The sequence below is a fragment of the Dendropsophus ebraccatus genome, chromosome 6 (assembly GCF_027789765.1).
Source record: "Dendropsophus ebraccatus isolate aDenEbr1 chromosome 6, aDenEbr1.pat, whole genome shotgun sequence".
NCBI lineage: Eukaryota > Metazoa > Chordata > Amphibia > Anura > Hylidae > Dendropsophus > Dendropsophus ebraccatus.
The window spans coordinates 99,835,897-99,850,724 of NC_091459.1; the positions used below are offsets into that span (position 1 = coordinate 99,835,897).

The 14,828-nt window shown below is 44.3% G+C and overlaps 1 protein-coding gene across 1 annotated transcript in view; it reads left to right on the forward strand.

Moving 5' to 3' along the window:
• Positions 1-520: 520 nt before the first annotated feature.
• RHBDD1 (rhomboid domain containing 1) overlaps positions 521-14,828 on the forward strand; it is a 42,252-nt gene continuing 27,944 nt past the window's right edge. Inside the window, exons 1-3 of the mRNA XM_069975423.1 lie at positions 521-630; positions 8,364-8,859; positions 10,178-10,310. Coding sequence (XP_069831524.1) covers positions 8,427-8,859; positions 10,178-10,310 — 566 coding nt within the window. The 5' untranslated portion in view covers positions 521-630; positions 8,364-8,426. The remainder of the gene's footprint in view (positions 631-8,363; positions 8,860-10,177; positions 10,311-14,828) is intronic.

A 14,828-nucleotide genomic window follows, 5' to 3' on the forward strand; every position in this document is an offset into this window, starting at 1 on the left:
CCCCGCACAGGGCTGGCTCTGCTGTGCTACCAGTCTCCTTGTGCCCGCACAGGGCTGGCTCTGCTGTACTACCAGTCTCCTTGTGCCTGCACAGGGCTGGCTCTGCTGTACCACCAGTCTCCCCGTGCCCGCACAAGGCTGGCTCTGCTGTGCTACCAGTCTCCCCGTGCCCGCACATAGCTGGCTCTGCTGTGCTACCAGTCTCCTTGTGCCCGCACAGGGCTGGCTCTGCTGTGCTACCAGTTTCCCCGTGCCCGCACAGGGCTGGCTCTGCTGTGCTACCAGTCTCCTTGTGCCTGCTCAGGGCTGGCTCTGCTGTACTACCAGTCTCCTTGTGCCCGCACAGGGCTGGCTCTGCTGTGCTACCATTCTCCCTATGCCCGCACAGGGCTGGCTCTGCTGTACCACCAGCTGTAGTGAGGCGGATTTCCTTCTCTCACTTACATGTTATGGGAGAGCTTCAGCTCTGTATCAGTATGAGCTTCCTCGGGCGGCTCTGAAGACACGCCCACTGAGGTCATGACCCATGTGACTCCCTGCAGCTCCCGTCCTTCTCCTCTGCTTCCTCCCTCCGGCGTGCTCACAGTGCTGGGCTCCTCTGGACATTACAAAAAGAGGCTTCTGTGACAGGTATCTCCACCACTGTGCGCCTGCTCTGCCTGTATGCAGTACAATGTAGTTGGGGGACGTATGTGCCTTATATGACCTATGCCTGCTGATGCATTAGATACATGCCCGCCAGATGTGCTGATAAGTGGCATCAATGATACATTCCTGCATTTATATTTACATAGGGATTAACAGGACCATGATCAGCCACAGTGATTTATGTTTTCCACACTTTACATGTCACCCAGCCCTTCACCATTATTCCTGGTCTTGTGATTGGTGTTGTCCCTCCCTGGTACTTTATTTAAAGGGGTACTCCAGTGTGAGAAATTATCACCTCAAGATAGAAACCTTTCTAGTATAATGTTATTACCACTAGTCTTTGCTCTAGGGGCTTTTCTGGCTTTTCACCACTGACAGGAAATGGAAAATAAAAGGACCACAAAACTTGTATTCACTCTCCCCTGACAACACATCATCCTCTGATGTCACAGGAGGCTTGGCTGGATCTTGTCTCCCACTCACCTGAGTGATTCTCCATCTCTGACAGCCCCTCCCGCCTACACCTGAGCAGGCAAGGAGTGACAGAAGCAGCTGCTGCAACTTCACTGCAAAAGTCTGCAGTGACATTAGGGTTATGTCCACACATGTTGGTTTCATTGCAGTACTGCAGGGGCTTTTCAAAAATCATGCTGTACTGCAATGAATTGATGCAATAACTCAATTAAGTGACACTAAACAGCCCAGAGGATCAGAACTGTCACTGCCAATCCCACCCGCACATAAAAACAAGGATTTAACACTGCAAAATCCACAGCGCATCCCTTGCCTGTCATTTTGAATGAGAATACATACAGCGGCTAGGCGTCCCGCTCAGCCAATCAGTGTGCTGCCCCGCCGCACCCACTGATTGGCTGAGCGGGATGTCCAGACAGCGGGAGCCCCTGAAGTAAGCCGGAGCATGGAGCAGGTAAATTATACTCCGGCCCATGGAGGGTTAAAGGAGAAGTCCGGCCAAAATTTATTTTTTATATGTTATTACTGATGGAAAGTTATACAATTTTCTAATGTACATTAATTATGGGAAATGCTCATATACTGCTATTTCCCTTAATTTAGTGTATCAGGTAGTGTTAGAATTATCTCTGAAGCAGTGATGTCACGACGAAAGGTGTAATTCCTATGGAGTGTCCAGCAGGGGGCGCACTATATATGAGTACCATTGACTTCTATATATAGTGCGCCCCTGCTGTATACTCCATTGGAATTACAATGGATGTGTATGTAAATGTAGTATACAGTGTTTTTGATTGAATACATTTATGAAATACTTTGGGGAGCAAGTGTCCTTGCTCCCCAAAGTATTCCATAAATGTAAGCAATCAGTACATAACAGTAAGCCCGCCGAATCGCCGCCGCCCGCCCGCCGCTCTGGACTACTGAACTACTACTCTTCCCACCTGCTCATAGCATGCACAGGTGATGGGAGAGTAGTAGCTGGGTTATATCTCCGAGATCGCCGCCGCTGATGCCGCTAATCACTGCAGCCATCATCCACCTCCTGCTGCTTCCTTACACTATCTGAAGGCTGACTCCCCGCCCGGCCGCCGGAACGTGTGATTGGAGAGCTGCGGCCGGGCGGGGAGTCAGCCATCAGATCAGTGGCGGCGGCGGCGATCTCGGAGATATAACCCAGCTACTACTCTCCCATCACCTGTGCATGCTATGAGCAGGTGGGGAGAGTAGTAGTTAAGTAGTCCAGAGCGGCGGGCGGGCGGCGGCGATTCGGCGGGCTTACTGTTATGTACTGATTGCTTATATTTATGGAATACTTTGGGGAGCAAGGACACTTGCTCCCCAAAGTATTTCATAAATGTATTCAATCAAAAACACTGTATACTACATTTACATACACATCCATTGTAATTCCAATGGAGTGTCCAGCAGAGGCGCACTATATATAGAAGTCAATGGTACTCATATATAGTGCGCCCCCTGCTGGACACTCCATAGGAATTACACCTTTCGTCGTGACGTCACTGCTTCAGAGATAATTCTAACACTACCTGATACACTAAATTAAGGGAAATAGCAGTATATGAGCATTTCCCACGATTATTGTACATTAGAAAATTGTATAACTTTCCATCAGTAATAACATATAAAAAATAAATTTTGGCCGGACTTCTCCTTTAAGGTGGCCGTCACTTACATACTCGCAGCGGGATGTTAGTCCCGCTGCGAGTATGTATTCTTATTCAAAATGACATTCAAGGGAGCCGCATTGGATTTTGATCCAGTGTGTGAATCTAGCCCAACACAATGAAACTGCAATGTGTGAACGCAGCTTAAATGTTCTGCAACAGCTTTGGGTGAGGAATGGGGAGGGTGGGTGACTGTGATGAACAGCTGAGGGAAAGCATTGCATTCTGGAACTTGTAGTACAGAGCATCTGCTTAAACAGGCATTTTTTTTAAGTGATTGATTCCCTTTAACCAGGAAGTACAACCACAAAATACAGAACCCCCCAAATAAATGGAGTTTTGGTAGTTTCAGAACTGGGTCAGACAGGTAAGCAATGATACATGCTTATATAGCTGGTTTGTTTATTTTTTTACCTCTAGCTGGAGTACCCCTTTAACTCTTGGGGCCAGTCCACATGGAGCAAAAGCCGAATTAACATATCAATTCTTTGAGCGGAGAGCGATGGAAGCGGAGGTGCGCAAGCCCTCCCCCAAAGAAACAGTGTCACACTGAAACAGGCAGGATTCCGTGGCGGAGAGTTCCGCAGCAGACTTCTGAGGCTTTAGCCCCATGTGAGCAGACCCTTGCAGTTTGTATCTGTATGCTTGACAAAGACCAGTTCTGGTCGAAACGTTGCATTTTTGTATTCGGACATGGAATAAAGCCTTTAAAATTGGAACTCCTGTGGATGAAGTTGAACTCTCCATTTCTGCAGTACGGGTAGATCTGTCACAGCAGCCTAGATAAGCCCCTGGGCTAACATGAGACTGATCGTTCCCAGCAGATGTGTCACAGGACTGATCTAAACCCTTGAGCCACGAATAAGTGTTTAGATGACACTGTCAGCTTTGACATCCACGCTGGCCACAGCTGACTAGTGGACTACATTTGGTCTGGTAGAGGGGTAGTCTGGCAAAATTTGTTTTATTTCAAATCGACTGGTGTCAGAAAGTTAAAAATTTGTAATTTACAGTACTTCTATTTAAAAATCTCAAACCTTCCAGTACTCATCAGCTGCTGTATTCTTTTCAGTCTGACACAGTGCTCTCTGCTGCCACCTGTGTCTGAGACAGGAACTGTCCAGAGTAGTAGCAAATCCCCATAGAAAACCTCTACTGCCCTGGACAGTTTCTGTCATGGACAGAGGTGGCAGCAGAGAGCATTGCGTCTGACTGTAAAGAATACACCACTTCATGCAGGACATATAGCAGCTGAGTACTGGAAGGTTTCAATTTTTAAATAGAGGTAAATTACAAATCTATATAAGTTTGTGACACCAGTTGATTTAAAAAGGTGTAGATAATACAGTCCCTTGGGGTAGTGTAATGTTTGGCCTATTTGCTGTGGATATGCCACAGTGATGATCATGTCAGTTTTTGGGCTTATTATGATTTATTGTGGATTTTGATTTTAATGAAGAAGTCAAAATTTGCAAAAAAAAAAAAAAACTCTGTCAAATGTCCAGCCCGTCAAGCACTTTGTTGTTGTGAAGCAGCGGGGCAGTCTTTCTCTTCCATTTATTTTGAGTAGGCTTAAAAAAATGCAGGCGCGTGGCACCCGAGGTTATTCACAAATAGCTACTTTAAGTTTGACCTTAAAATTTGTCCAGTTTGGAGGCAGCGGCATAGTTGTGAAATGCATTGTACAGTATTAGAGAAGAATGTTTCATGTGTCTCGGTGGAAGCTCGTGCTGCATATGAAGTGTGTTTTTGACCAGCGTAAAATGATTGTATTGTTCTTCACGTCTAAATCAGTTGAAAAATTCAAGTGCCCGGCTTGTCTTACAGCTACAATACCCACTGCGGGGTGGAGGGGAACAGTCTGCTGGACACGGTCTCGGTTAATGAAAAATTGTTAAAGGGAGGCTACACTTCCAGTCTTTTATATTGGCTTGTTTTGCAGTTGCATATCCTCCATTATCCCAAATAAGCCGCCACTTCTGGTTATAGTGACCTTCTATGGCATTACTGACAGTGTATTCAGATATCAGACCTCCTGACCACTACTTTCCCTTTAGGGGCCCATACACATTAGATTTACTTAGCTGAGCCTGCTTTTTTTTTTTTGTGGCACGTATATTAATATGTATGGCGTTGTCCTGTCTCGTCTCCGATCCCGTTCCTGTCAAGGGAAGAGGATTTGAACATTTTGATTTTAATATGCATGATCCCTTGTTTCAGTAGGAGGCAGCAGGTGCTAAATGGTATGCATGGATTTAGGGTCAGCCATGGCTTTAGTTTAGACACCAAAAACCTACTGACAGGTCTTCTTTTAAAAAGGGGTTGTGTCATTTAAAAAAACGAGGCCTAAACTGAAGCATTATGTGCAATTAAACATATATCAGATTTACAAGCATTTCTGAAAATGTTTGAGCAAGAGCTTTACCAATTCCCCAGGTGCCTGCTTTGTTTTTTATATCCTGTTGCCCTTGGTTATGACCCACTTAGGTGGGCCAGACATGCTCAGTCAAACTGCAATCTTCAGGAAGTAGTGGCAGTTGGTCTCCACTGAGCCTACAGGCTTTGGAAATGTGTGTGTACTGTTGCATGGCAACAGCAGGGTCACAGTTCAGGGAGGAAACAAGGAAATGATTAGATTCATGGGGGAGAAAAACAGTACAAGCACATTTGTACTTTTTTACATAAATGTATTTGGTACACATCTAATTTTAACGTGAACCAATCAGCACTCACGTTTGATAAACCCGTTAGTATGGCATAGGATGATCTGTATATAAGATTCTCTTGTCCAGTGTGCTATATAAAGTCACTGTATTAGGCGACACCATCACCTCTGACGCTGAGCTGCACCACACAATAGTCACATTTGTTCCATTTATGGTGGGCAGATAAACAAATATCCAGTTCTCTGTTTTGTGAATGAAAGAATGTGGCTGTACGTTTCAGAGCGCTGAACACGCTGGGACAGAAAATGTTTTCTTTGACTTGTAGTACAGTACCACTAAATGGCACAGACTCCCTTGCTGCTCCCACCAGGGACACACATAGAATTTTAATGAAGCCATGTCAGCAGCTCTCGTCTCACACAAATACCAGATGTTCTGTTCTGTAGTGTAACCCCAAAGTCACATCTCCTATCTGAGCTGTTAACTAAAGTCTGTCTGCTGCGAAGAGTGGAAAATAGGATATACTGTAGCAATGTTGCCCGAATCTCCCATTCACTTGAGTAGTCTATAGTAGTCTATAGCCTTCCAGCTACTGCTGAGACATCAGCTCCAGCATGGCAAGAGCTCCACAACTCCCTGGGTGCCAGTGGAGGGCTCAACAAGGAATAGACATCACTAGCTGCAAGCACTGGAATGGAATTGGCTTAGTGTTCTTATTATTAATTGTAGGGGAGAAAGTCTCTGTATTGTGAATTTTCATCCAGCTGTGTCTGGGTACAGTAGGTCCCCCAACACCTTTGATATCGTATGAGGCTTAGCTATCCTCTTTGTATTTATGTTCATTTCTACCTCCGAAATGATGCTGACCACTGACTTTGGGCAAATGTGCGAACCTCAACATCTCTAAACAGATCACGACTCTGAAACTCCTGTCTTATCCGGTGCCAGGTAAAGATTCCAGAGAGAGGCAGGGTATATAACTCTAGACACCTTTGCTCACACTGAACTCCTTGCATTTGTTAGACATGTTAATACAAGGGGTGACATCTCCACGTTTTATAGCTATTCATTGCCAAAAAGTTTCAACATTCTGACACAGGCCATAAATTAGGCAGTAGGACAGTAGGAGATGTTTCCTTTACTTAGCAGATAGTAGCGGGAGAGCATGTGTTCACATGTAGATTAAAATAATCTTTTTATATCTACTGTAACACTGAAACCCCATGCTTAGCTATAAGCAGCCCAGTTTTAAGCAGCTATGTACCTATGCCCAGCTATAAGTAGCTATGTACTGTACCTACGCCCAGCTATAAGCAGCTAGGTACCTATGCCCAGCTTTAAGTAGCTATGTACCTATGCCCAGCTTTAAGTAGCTATGTACCTATGCCCAGCTAGAAGTAGCTATGTACTGTACCTACGCCCAGCTATAAGCAGCTAGATACCTATGCCCAGCTTTAAGTAGCTATGTACCTATGCCCAGCTTTAAGTAGCTATGTACCTATGCCCAGCTATAAGCAGCTAGGTACCTATGCCCAGCTATAAGCAGCTAGGTACCTATGCAAAGCTATAAGCAGCTAGATACCTATGCCCAGCTATAAGCAGCTAAATACCTATGCCCAGCTATAAGCAGCTAGGTACCTATGCCCAGCTATAAGCAGCTAGGTACCTATGCCCAGCTATAAGCAGCTAGGTACCTATGCCCAGCTATAAGCAGCTAGGTACCTATGCCCAGCTATAAGCAGCTAGGTACCTATGCCCAGCTATAAGCAGCTAGGTACTTATGCCCAGCTATAAGCAGCTAGGTACCTATGCCCAGCTATAAGCAGCTAGGTACCTATGCCCAGCTATAAGCAGCTAGGTACCTATGCCCAGCTATAAGCAGCTAAATACCTATGGTCAGCTATGAGCAGCTAGGTACCTATGCCCAGCTATGAGCAGCTAGGTACCTATGCCCAGCTATGAGCAGCTAGGTACCTATGCCCAGCTATGAGCAGCTAGGTACCTATGCCCAGCTATAAGCAGCTAGGTACCTATGCCCAGCTATGAGCAGCTAGGTACCTATGCCCAGCTATGAGCAGCTAGGTACCTATGCCCAGCTATGAGCAGCTAGGTACCTATGCCCAGCTATAAGCAGCTAGGTACCTATGCCCAGCTATAAGCAGCTAGGTACCTATGCCCAGCTATGAGCAGCTAGGTACCTATGCCCAGCTATGAGCAGCTAAATACCTATGGTCAGCTATAAGCAGCTAGGTACCTATGCCCAGCTATAAGCAGCTAGGTACCTATGCCCAGCTATAAGCAGCTAGGTACCTATGCCCAGCTATAAGCAGCTAGGTACCGAGGTCACAGAGCAAGTCTAGAATGGGTCAACTCCAGACCACAGGTTTCTATGGTCCATGTTGTTGCTGTAAAGCATTTCTCTAAGTGCTGTTAAATGCAGCTCAGGCAAGGTGGCTTCCGTTGGTGGCTGTTTAAAAAAAAAGAATTGAAAAAAATATAATTAGAAAGTAAACTCCTAAGAAGAGTCCGTATCATTGTCTGGCTTTAATTAGTAAAAATCTCTTTGAGGTAACATTTGACTCCATTGTTAATTCTCAGAGACTACACAATATAATATGTATAGTCTGGTTGGGATAATGGCCTAAATTCATCAATCTGCCTGAGGCAGAAACTGTCTTATTTATCCATAGCAACCAATCACAGCTCAGCTCTCATATCTTAACAAGCTCAAGTACAATAAAAGCAGAACTGTGATTGGCTGTTATAGGCAAATCAGAAAGATTGATAAACCTTGGCCAATATCTTTGTGTTCTAGATTGGGGAAGCTTATTGTCACATAGAATTTATTCTTACTAATATATGTAAACCATTTTTATTGTTTCAGATGCAGCTCCGCATGTCCCGGTGATGTTTATTCTCCCTTGTTTAACCTGGACCAAGCTTCACTATGCAGAGAAGGCAAAGAGGAGTTAACACTGGACTTCTCCTATTATTTGCCCAAATTTATCAATTTGGGCTCAACAACATCCCCCCAGTGACGTTGGCAACACTTGGACTGAATGTCTATCTTTTCTTAAACCCTTTGAAGAACCTGCATTATGTTTGTATCAGTGTATATGAGGGCTATCACAGGGGAGACTGGCAACGCCTGCTCCTGTCACCATTTCACCATGCTGATGACTGGCATCTGTACTTTAACATGGTGTCTCTGTTGTGGAAGGGCACCAAGCTAGAACAGCGGCTGGGAAGTGTGCTGTTTGCTCTTATAATTGTAGTCTTCTCTCAGCTCATCGGAGTGGTCTATGTTCTTCTGGAATTAATCCTAGCCGAGACCACGGCTGACCCATCGTACAGGATGCAGTGTGCTGTAGGATTCTCTGGTATATATCATCCACATAGCCATATATAGCATTGCATTTTTTTGGGGGGTGGTTGTTTGCTTAAGTAGGTATTCACATCCCAAAAGCATAGTGAAACTTGTAGTGATTGTCAAGTTAAAGTGTAATTATAATCTTTAACGGGCGTCTGGACAAGCTGTCAAAATCACCACTCTAATACATTGGTGTATTTTTTGATAAAATATAGAAATATAGTGTACATATACTGTATAATATATTTAAATATATATACAATACCTATATGTAGACCAGTCAGATGACAGTTTTTAGGGTGCGTTCACTATGAGGAAAAGAGGCGGAATTCCGCTTGCCTCACTGTCTTAATGTTAAGTGTAGAGCGTCTCTGCTCAAAGAATTGACATGTCAATTCTTTGAGCGGAGCGCCCTGTACTTAACATTGAAACAGTGAAGCAGGCAGACTTCCGAGCGGAGTCCGTGGTGGGAATTCCGCTCTGAATTTTTGCCTCTTTTCCTCAGAGTGAATGCACCCTGAGAGCAGAGTGGTGGTCAGTAACCTAAACAATGAGCTTTCAACTATGAGAGGCAAAGGGCAGATATATCAGGAGAAGAAGGCAAGTTTGTGAAATGTATGAATCCGGCCTTGAGCAGTGCCCTAAATGCTCTTATGCTAGTAATTTGCATAAGAGCATTTAGCGATTTTAGAATCAATGGGAGGGAGGAGAGGGGTGAAAGTGACAGCAATACACTACCGAGGGACACAGCTACTGCGGCATATCAGCAGGTTCTCTGGTAGGAACCTCCTGATAGTGCCACTTTAAGAAGAGGACACACATAATATATTGGCTATAAGGTGGCTGACTTCCCCTTATCCATGACTGACCATTCACACATTAGCCCATTCACTTATAATGGTCCTCATATTTTTTCCCTGCAGCATATAAAAAAAAAAAAAAAAAAAAAGGAGAAAACGCTATAGTTTCTTATGGAGTCTGATTATGTCCATCAGCATCACTTTTGAGGCCGGGCTTCTTTTCATGCTGAACAGTGAAATGTTGTCTGCATTATTTCCCTGTCCAGCTATGGGTGGCAGACAGGTGCACAAATTGCACAGCTTTTCCATCAGTAGTGTCTAGCTGACTAGTGACGGACAACTGACATATGTGAACATATCACTACAAAAAGGCAGGTTAAACACTACTAATACCCGAGCAGGCTAAACCCTATTTCTCAGTAGAATGTACAACCCCCCCCCCCATGTGGCCCCCCCAATATTTAGATTTTGACATGGTGAACACTTTTAGAGTAGAAAATATAACATATATATTTTTATTTCTTCTAGGGGTTCTGTTTGCCTTAAAAGTTCTTAATAATCATTATTACCCTGGAGGGTCTACCAATGTATTTGGCTTCCAAGTTCCTAACAAGTATGCCTGCTGGGCTGAGCTGGTGGCCATCCACATCCTATCACCAGGGTAAGTTGCTGCACAACATCCCTTTTTTGCTTTTCACAGTATTTTAAAGGGGTTATCTAGGAGTAGAACAACATAGCTGCTTTCTTCCAAAAACAGCACCACACCTGTCCTCAGGTTGTGTTTGGTATTACAACTTGGGTCCATTAACTTCAATGAAACTGAGCTGCAATAACATATGCAAATTGAGTACAAAAATAGTGGTGATGGTGATGTGAAAAAGCCACTACAGATAGTCCCTTTTAAACTGCAGTAGTATACTACTTGGGGTGATTTCTGGGACGTCTGTAGGGGCAGGAAGCAGTGTTATAAAATGTTTTTATTACTTTATGGTAGGATGTGATCAGTTTGCTACAGTTGCAATTGAGATACATTTCTCTGTGCCATTGCCAGAGACTATGGCTCGGTTTACTAGCCTTGCTGCATATTCCATCTTCGATGAACAGCTCTGTTTGACCAAAAGCCAGATATATTGCATGATCAACTATCAGCACCTCAAAGACTACCTACATTGAGTGGGGTCTTTTGGGTTCCACTGAGGTGTCCATTTTTCTGATCACAAATCTACAGTGGAGGCTCTTGGAAAGATGTGATCATTACCTTGTCCTCTGCTATTATAGGGGCCGTTCACACTGAGCAAGAACATCGGAATTCCGCGGCAGAGCTCTCCGACGCGGAATCCCGCCGTGCTCAGTGTCCTGCTTTGAGTGAAGGAGAGGGTGCACGCTCCTCCGCTGCTGTCGCTCTCTGCTTAAAGAAATTACATAATTTCTGTGAGTGGAGAGCGGCGACAGCGGACGCGTGCACGCCCTCTCCTTCACTAACAGTGAGACACTAAGCACGGCGGGATTCTGCGGTGGAGAGCTCCGCTGCGGAATTCCGACGTTCTTGCTCATTGTGAACAGGGCCATACATGCCAATAGTCATAACTGCTGTGATGCTTAGCTTCTGAATCTTAAAGCAGCCCTCTTATTAAGGCTCATTCCCTTTAGTACAGTGGGGAAAAACAAGAATTTTGCAAGTTTTCCCACCTACAAAGAATGGAGAGGTGTGTAATTTTTATCGTAGGTACACTTCAACTGTGAGACAGAATCTATAAAAACTCATTTTAAAAAATCACATTGTTTGTAAAAAATTTATGTTGCATTTCATTGCATGAAATTAATATTTGATACAATAGAAAAACAGCACTTAATGTTTGGTTCAGAAATCTTTGTTTGCAATTACAGAGGTCAGACCTTTCCTGTAGTTCTTGTCCAAGTTTGCACACACCGCAGCCATGATTTTGTCCAACTCTTCCATATAAATCTTATCCAGATCTTTAAGGCTTCGGGGCTGTCCCTGGGCAACACTGAGTTTCCGCTCCATCCAAAGATTTTCTATTGATCTAGAGATTGGCTAGGCTACTGCAGAACCTTGAAATGCTTCTTACAGAGCCACTTCTTAGGGACCTATTACACCAAACGATTATCGGCCGTAATTGGCTGATTACCATACGTTCCAGCCGTTAAAGGGGTTATCCGGCGAAAAAAATTATTCACAGAATAACACACATTACAAAGTTATACAACTTTGTAATGTATGTTATGTCTGTGAATGGCCCCCTTCCCCGTGTACCACCACCCCCACCCGTGTACCCGGAAGTGTGGTGCGCTATACATTACCTGTCACGTGCCGACCACGGTCTCCGATCCTCAGCAGTGACGTCTTCTTCGGGAGGCCAGCGGATCTTCCCGAGTGCTGGCCGCCCTCTGCAGCGTCATCCGAAGCTCAGCCGCGATTGGCTGAGCATAACTGTGCTCAGCCAATCGCGGCTGAGCAGCTGATGACGTGGCCGCGTCATCAGCCGCTCAGCCGCGATTGGCTGAGCACAGTTATGCTCAGCCAATCGCGGCTGAGCTTCGGATGACGCTGCAGAGGGCGGCCAGCACTCGGGAAGATCCGCCGGACTCACGAAGAAGACGTCACTGCTGACGATCGGAGACCGTGGACGACACGACATGCGGTGAGTATAATGCACCACACTTCCGGGTCTAGCGTGGGTGGGGGGAAACACGGGGAAGGGGGCCATTCACAGACATAACATACATTACAAAGTTGTATAACTTTGTAATGTGTGTTATTCTGTGAATAATTTTTTATCGCCGGACAACCCCTTTAATCATTTGGTGTGATGGCGCCTGTTAAAATACCCCAATCAGCCGATGTGCACAATGTTGGCTGAACGTGGCTTTTCAACAGGTTGAAAAATCCTGATCACGATAGCGACGGCTGCTGCACATCGCTCCATGTAATGGGATCGTCTGGGCAGCCACTCCCGCAGCCTCCCACTGCAAAGACATGAGATGTTTTATCTACCTCTCATCTATATGCCTTTGTCTGCGGCTCTGTACCTGGTGCGGACCTGACAGATTCCCTTGAAAGAAAAACAGGTCTGTTAGTTGGTAGGTGATCAAATACAGTGGTGCCTTGGATTACGAGCATAATTCCAAATCTACTCTTAAACCAAAGCAAATTTTCCCATAAGAAATCACTGATATGCAGACAATTCGTTCCACGCCCCAAAAATTATGATTTTTTTTTTTATTCTGAATAAAAGTTACTGTACAGTATAGCAATCAGCGTGTGGAGTAAAATGTATAGTAAGTGCATAAACCTGAAAAAACAGCAGCTGTTTTTAAATACAGATTCCCATAATGCAGCAGCATGTACAACAGCCTAAAATAGAGAAGCAGAGAGACAGAAACTTTATATACAACAGTGTGTATGGCTGAGTGTAAGTGCAGGCATATTATAGCAGCAGTGTGTATAGCTGAGTGTGAGTGCAGGCACATTATAGCAGGAATGCAGAGGATGTGAAACACAAGGGCTGACAGAGACTGCAGGGAGTATGAAGAAAGGAGCAGGGCAGATGTGGGCACATACATGCAGCACTCCCTGTCCGGAAAGAGAGGGATTACAGCTATGAAGAGATTACCTCCACAGTCCTGTCCCCTGATGCAAGCCCCAGCCTGAAGTGTATCTGCTATGATTTGGAGGGTGAGGGAGAGTTCCTGGGTCAGAGTACAGTGCTGTAGATCACGCTGTACAGGCCATGCAACTCCCCTACTCCTGCTCCCACCCAGTACAGGGAGCTCTTAAACCAAAGCAATGCTCTTAAATCAAGTTACAATTTTGAAAAACTGTGAGCTCTTCTTGCAAAACGCTCTCAATCCAAGTTACTCTTAAACCAAGGTACCGCTGTGCTTATTTCATGCAATAAAATGCAAATTAATTGAAAAATCATACAATGTAATTTTCAGATTTTTTTATTTTTTTTTTTTATTTTTTTTTTTATAGATTCTGTCTCTTAGGGCCATATTATAAGATTACGATACGATATGATTATTGTTCAAAAAATCATTAGATTGTTTGGATTTAAACGATAATCGTTTTGTGTAATAGCAGGCAACGATTAAACGACCAACGAGAGATTGTTGATCGTTTCATGAAATCTGGACCTATTGTCATCATTGATCGTTCACAAATAGTTTGAACACAGTTCGGTGTAATAACACGTTGTTTGGTCACTCCCTGGTCAATCAGCCAGGAAAGGACGAGCGTTAACAAATTTAAGATTGTTTGTCATAGCGGTCGTTTATCATCATTAATCGCCGAAATACCGCCCTCACAGTTGAAGTGTATCCGCAATAAAAATGACAGACCTCTCCATTCTTTATAGGTGGGAAAAATAGCTAAATTGGCAGTGTATCCAATACTTATTTTCCCCACTGTATATGTGGCAGCTTTCGGAAAATCTTTTTCCCTTTTTTTTTTTTTTTTGGTGCTTTAGTAATCTGATTACTGTAATCATTCTGTCCCACTAATAGAAATCCGCTTTCCCTGGTAACTCAATGATAGGTTTATATTTATACAGCAACCCATCTGCGATTTAGGGGGCGGGACAGAGCAGCGGCTTGAACCAATCATGAGACAGGAGGTGTGTCTCAGACTACCTTAGACTACTTCAGGCATTGTAGCTAAGCAGTAGCCATATGTCATAGCTTTGCCCTAGCGGAGCTGAGGTGAAAAGCAGACAGTAAGCAGCTTAAATATCAGGTAAGCATCACCTATGGGTATGGTCTTACATAGTCATTCCCAATTGCTTTAGGGAAACTGTTGTCAAAAGAATTACTCAGCCATTACATAGTGTCTGCAGATGTTCCCTGTCTGCACATAGTAAAGGCTTTGTGACCACTGTAACAGAATGATTTCTACATTGTAGCACTTTGTGTCTGTCTCCTTTTCCTACACCAAAAAAATGTGTCGGTTACATGTTACCCGTCTTCTCCAATAAAGATGCTAGTTGTCATGTGCACACCGCTGTGTGAAGTGGGACAGGATATTAGATGAAACACCGCCTGTAAATACTACTGACCCATTTTGTAGGCATTAAAGGGCTGAGAGGCATCATGTCCTTAGCATCTACACGCTTCACATACTGCATTGTCTAGTTTGGGGTTACATGTATGTGTATACCTG